Source organism: Rosa chinensis, chromosome 5, assembly GCF_002994745.2.
Source record: "Rosa chinensis cultivar Old Blush chromosome 5, RchiOBHm-V2, whole genome shotgun sequence".
In the NCBI taxonomy this organism is placed as follows: Eukaryota; Viridiplantae; Streptophyta; class Magnoliopsida; order Rosales; family Rosaceae; genus Rosa; species Rosa chinensis.
In genome coordinates, this window is record NC_037092.1 from 50,665,250 (window position 1) to 50,671,282 (window position 6,033).

A 6,033-nucleotide genomic window follows, 5' to 3' on the forward strand; every position below is an offset into this window, starting at 1 on the left:
AACACAAACTCAAAGATTAAATTCAATTCCAATCAACCTATTTATTCCAAAATCAACTTCATAACCCACACAACTATCTCTAAACCTGCAGCAGCCACCAAAAACAAGCAAAAATATCCAAAAAAATCAAACAAGAACCCAAGAATTCGAGAGTTACTGTTCACGGTACTGTTCACAGTCTCAAACACCTTCAAATCTTCCTCCACAGCCCAAAACAAGCTGCAACAAGGTTAGGAACTCATTCAGCAACTCACCAACAACCAAAACCCAAAGAAATTTGACCGGAAATCGCCGGAAAACTGAGATCAAAGCAAAAATCCATTTTTTTCCATTTCTGCAATTTTCCTCATATCTCCAAAACCAAAGCTACCCAAGGTGAAATACTTACATTAGATGCAAGAGGAGGAAGAGAAGATCCTCTAATGGCCGGTGGTGCGGCCGGTGGCGGTGGTTTCACCGGAAAAAGTGGCTCCGGTTTGCAGAAAGAGAAAGAAAAGAAAGAAGAGAAAAGAAAGAAGGAAGAAAGGAAGGGGGGGGGGGGGGGCTGGAATCGGGAAACCGATTTCTCTCTCTTCCTTTTCTGTTTTTATTCCCTCTTTTCCACAATAATAACTCATCTAAAAAAAAATAACCATGCTATGAATAGTACTTTCTATTTTTGATCATAACTTTTCCGTAAAAACTCCGATTTAAACAAACTTCGTGTCCACGAACTCGATTTTGCGTATTCTACGACAATCTCAAATAAATTTCCTAATTTACCGGACTAAAGAAAAAGTCACTCCTCGGTCAACCACGGTAAAAAGTAATTAATAGGTACGGGGCATTACAATCTCCCCTCCTTATAAAATTTCGTCCTCGAAATTGTACCTGTCAAGGAAAAAGATGTGGATACTGTTGCCTCATTTGATCCTCTGGTTCCCAAGTAGCTTCTTCAATCAGGTGATTCCTCCATAATACCTTAACCAAAGGTATAACCTTACTTCGGAGTACTTGCTCTCGACGATCAAGGATCTGCACTGGTTCTTCTTCATAGGTTAAATCTTCTGTAAGTGTAATGGGTTGAGCTGGTAACACATGTGAAGGATCAGTGATGTACTTGCGAAGCATGGAGACGTGGAATACATCATGTACTTGAGATAGTTGTGGAGGTAAAGCCAAGCGGTAAGCGACAAGACCAATTCGTTCCACAATCTCATAGGGACCCATATACCTTGGACTTAGTTTCCCTCGTTTACCAAACCTTACCACACCCTTCCAAGGAGATAACTTCAGAAATACCCAATCACCAACTTGAAATTCAAGATGCTTCCTATGTTTATCTGCGTAGCTCTTCTGTCTGCTTTGGGCCGTCTTAAGTCTCTCTCTGATCACCTTAACTTTATCTGTTGTGATTTCAATAATCTCAGGACCAATAAGTTGTCTTTCTCCCACTTCATCCCAACACAAGGGGGTCCTACACTGTTTCCCATACAAAGCTTCGTAGGGGGCCATACCAATACTCGAATGGTAACTGTTGTTATATGCAAACTCCATCAAAGCCAAGTGCTTATCCCAACTTCCTTTAAATTGTAGAGAACAAGCCCTCAACATGTCTTCCAAAGTCTGTATAGTCCGCTCAGATTGTCCATCAGTTTGAGGATGGAAAGCAGTGCTAAATTGTAATTTTGTTCCCAAACATTTGTGAACCTTCCTCCAAAACTTCGATGTGAATCGGGCATCGCGATCAGAAACAATGGACTCGGGAACACCATGAAGCTTTACAATTTCGTCCACATACAACTTTGCCAGTTTATCCAAACTAAAGGTTTCTTTAACCGCCAGAAAATGAGCTGATTTGGTGAGTCGATCTACAATCACCCAAATACCATCATTACCATCCTGCGTACGAGGTAACTTGTAAATAAAATCCATGGTGAGATGATCCCATTTCCATTCCGGAATTGGCAAAGGTTGCAACAACCCCGACGGTTTTTGCCTTTCCGCTTTCACTTGCTGGCACACTAGACATTTACTCACAAAAGCTGCAATTTCTCTTTTCATGTTTGGCCACCAATAGTACTCTTTAAGAGTCCGATACATTTTTGTACCACCAGGATGCAGGGCATACACAGAGTTATGAGCTTCATCAAGTATTTCTCGTTTAAGTGGTTCGACGTTAGGAACACAAAGTCTCTTCCCAAACATCAATGTCCCATCTCTTCGAATAGAAAACTCAAGTTGCCAACCACCACGAACACCTTCTTTAATCCCTTCAATTCTTGGATCAAGAGGCTGGTTTTCCCGTATTTTATCAATGAATACTGGTCTCACATGAAAACTAGCCACCAGAGTACCAACCTCATCAACCAATAACTCAACCCCCGTAGACCTCAACTCTGACAATAGGGGTACTCGAGTGGCCCTTAAATATGACAAAGTCACAGATGGGTTCCTACTAAGTGCATCCGCCACCACATTTGCTTTACCGGGGTGGTACTCAATGGTACAATCATAATCTTCAATCAACTCCATCCATCTTCGTTGTCTTAAATTCAAATTCGGTTGTGTAAACACATACTTGAGGCTTTTATGGTCAGTGAAGATCTGACATCTGGCTCCATACAGATAATGCCTCCACAACTTAAGAGCAAGTACAATAGCTGCCAACTCTAAGTCATGTGTGGGATAATTCAACTCATGTGGCTTCAATTGTCTAGAAGCATAAGCAATCACATTACCATGTTGCATTAGAACACAGCCTAAGCCTTGTCTAGAGGCATCACTGTAAATCACATACTCCCCACTATCATCAGGCAAGGATAGAATTGGAGCACTAGTCAGCCGACTCTTAAGTTCTTGAAAGCTCTGCTCACAATTCTCAGACCAAACAAATCTGACACCTTTTCTCGTTAACTTAGTAAGAGGAGCGGCAATTCTAGAAAAGTTTTGCACAAAACGTCGATAGTAACCAGCAAGACCCAAGAAACTACGAATTTCCGTCACATTGGTAGGTCTTTCCCAATTCAACACGGCTTCTATCTTTTGGGGATCCACACTAACACCACCAGCTGTAATGACGTGACCCAAGAATGTCACTTGGTCAAGCCAAAACTCACACTTACTGAATTTAGCATACAATTGGTGTAGCCGTAGAGTCTCCAACACAATATTCAAGTACTTAACATGTAACTCCTCACTCTTAGAATAAACCAATATGTCGTCAATGAACACAATCACAAAGCGGTCAAGATACGGGCGAAACACCCTGTTCATGAGATCCATGAAAGCAGCGGGTGCATTAGTCAACCCAAAAGGCATAACAAGGAACTCATAATGACCATAACGTGATCGAAAAGCAGTTTTGGCTACATCCTCCTCTTTAATCCTTAACTGATGATAACCAGATCTCAAATCAATCTTTGAGAAAACTTTAGCACCCCTCAACTGGTCAAACAAATCATCAATGCGGGGCAAGGGATATTTATTCCTTATAGTCACCCTGTTTAGTTTCCGGTAATCAATACAAAGCCTCAAAGTACCATCTTTCTTCTTCACAAACAACACAGGTGCGCCCCAGGGAGATACACTAGGTCGTATAAATCCCTTATCCGTTAACTCCTGCAACTGTACATACAACTCCTTCAGTTCCGCCAGTGCCATTCTATAAGGTGCTTGAGAGATGGGTGTTGTACCTGGAAGTAAATCAATGGTAAAGTCTATCTCTCGCACCGGGGGCAATCCAGGCAATTCTTCTGGAAATACATCTGGATAGTCACCAACAACAGGAATTTGGCTAAGATCCATAACTTCGGTATTTGAATTCACCACATGTGCCAAATAAGCTTGGCAACCCTTACTCAACATCTTCTTAGCAGTTAAAGCTGAGATCATGCAAGATGGGAGAACCTCCCGTTCACCATAAAAGGTGACAACTGGCTTACCCGGACTCCGAAATAATACAGTACTACAAAAGCAATCCACTAAGGCATGATGCATCCGTAGGAAATCCATCCCGAGGATTACATCAAACTCCACCAACTCAAATGGAATCAAGTCCGCCTCTAAGCAAACTCCTTCTACAAACACTCCACAAAAACGATGTACCCATTCAATTCTATGTCTTTCCCCCGATGGTAGAACAACATGCCACTCTCCGAGTAGGAGAGATGGGGGCACATTAGCAAAGAAAGAAAACCTCTTAGACATAAAGGAGTGAGAGGCTCCAGGATCAATCAAAATGAAAGCTGGTTGACCAAAAACAATTAACATACCCATAATGACGTTCGGTGCAGTGCGACCCTCCTGCTGGGTCATAGCATGAAGACGGGCCTGGGTCACTGGACGCCCTCTCTGTCCACGACCCGGCTGTGTGCTGCTCCTGCCTGACAAACTGCCCTGAGAACCCGAACTAGTAGCACCCACAGAGGTCTGACCCATACTCTGACCAGTAGTAGTGAAGGCTCCCTGAGTCAACTGAGGGCATTCTCTCCTGTAGTGACCCCACTGGCCACACTGGTAACAAGTCCCCACACCTGCCTGACACGGGCCTGCATGGTGTCTACCACAAGTAGCACACTGGGGATAGTCTCTCGGAATCGCCTGTCTACCAAAGCCTCCACTGGAACTAGCAGTGCCACCCCTGGACTGTCTCCTATCGGTCTGCCCAGGCCTCCTGAAGCGTCCCCTGAAACGCTGACGAGAGCTAGAATCTGAACTGCTCGGTCTACTGCCTGATGACGATGCAGAACCCGAACTAGAGGCAATTCTCTTAGATGGCCCCTGACTGGGACCGCCAATCTCCAAAGGTCGGGAACCGTCCAGATATCTAGCCTCACACCTCATGGCAGCCTCCACAGCTAACTTAAAAGTCGGATAATCATGAGGCGCCAACCAATCCCGATATACAGGTAGAAGGCCATTGATAAACTGATCAACCTTCAACTTTTCTGTCGCCACCAACTCAGGGGCAAACCGAGACAAAGCAATGAAACGCTCCTCATACTGTAACACAGTCATCTCCTCAGTCTGCTTCAACTGCATGAACTCAAATCGGAGACGGTGCTGGGATGCCTGATTATAGTACCGATTTGAGAACTCCGTTTTGAACTCTTCCCAAGTCATGGTAGTTGGGTCATAACCCATATTCCTGGTACCCTGCCACCAAAGCCATGCATCCCCGTCTAGGAGGTCAATAGCCAAAGGAACCCTCCTAGTAGCTGGACAACCCAAGGACTCAAATACTCTCTCCATGCGGGTAATCCAGTCTCCTGCTACGGACTCCGTAGGAGCACTAGAGAAAGTATACGCCCCATGGCGTCTGGCACGCTCCACAGTATAGTCAGTCCTAGGATTGGGGAGAGCCGCTGCAAAACGCTCAAACAACCGCTCCACGGTCCGTAACAACCCACGAGGAACATGCTCATCATCACCCTCACTAGCGGGTGAATGGTTCCTGCCAGCACGAGATCTGCGTCCGGGTCTCATTCCACCTGAAATTCCCATAACTGAGTTACACCAAGATATTTATACCAACAACAACTATCTTACATACTTGATTGGTACGTCAGCACCGAAGAGTATATGATGGGGAACCGCTGCAGTCGGGCCATCACTCGGGAGGTACTGAATACTATCAAGCATGTAAGACAACTATAAGAAGATATCGGCAACAGAATCTAATAACCTAGTGCTCTGATACCAACTGACAGGACCCGACCCAGGAATCACCCCAATTACCTGGATACGAGCCTGCGGGGCCCACATTAAGCGAAATCCTACCGAAAATTCGGCAGAACCTCCCCTAAATATGGGCTACCCAAAAATTTCACAAACCTGGATATGATTACAACATTAACTTCTACTCAACCTACAATATCATATTTACAATCCAAGCACATATATTACATCCGAAAAGTTCAAAGCCCAATACAACCTCCTTAAGCAACCACAATCCGAACAACAACATCCATCAAAATCAAAAGAAAAGGCTTATCAGAGCAACACTAAAACTAAGCCGATATCATACAAGGTAGGTTAAGTAATAACCTACGG

General features: G+C 44.2%; 1 protein-coding gene across 1 annotated transcript; it reads right to left on the bottom strand.

Moving 5' to 3' along the window:
• Positions 1-4,316: 4,316 nt before the first annotated feature.
• Positions 4,317-5,484, bottom strand: LOC112203977. The gene is made up of 2 exons (XM_024344867.1): positions 4,416-5,484; positions 4,317-4,372 (listed from the first exon to the last, which is right to left on the bottom strand). The coding sequence occupies exons 1-2, from the start codon at positions 5,482-5,484 to the stop codon at positions 4,317-4,319; spliced, it is 1,125 nt and encodes a 374-aa protein (XP_024200635.1).
• Positions 5,485-6,033: the final 549 nt, after the last annotated feature.

What these genes read in the sequence shown, in the direction of transcription:
- LOC112203977 (XM_024344867.1), bottom strand. Translation starts at nt 5,484, where the DNA reads ATGGGAATTTCAGGTGGAATGAGACCCGGACGCAGATCTCGTGCTGGC. An exon ending in TACTACTGGTCAGAGTATGG is followed by an intron (nt 4,373 to 4,415) that starts GTCAGACCTCTG and finishes TTCTCAGGGCAG; the next exon opens with TTTGTCAGGCAGGAGCAGCA.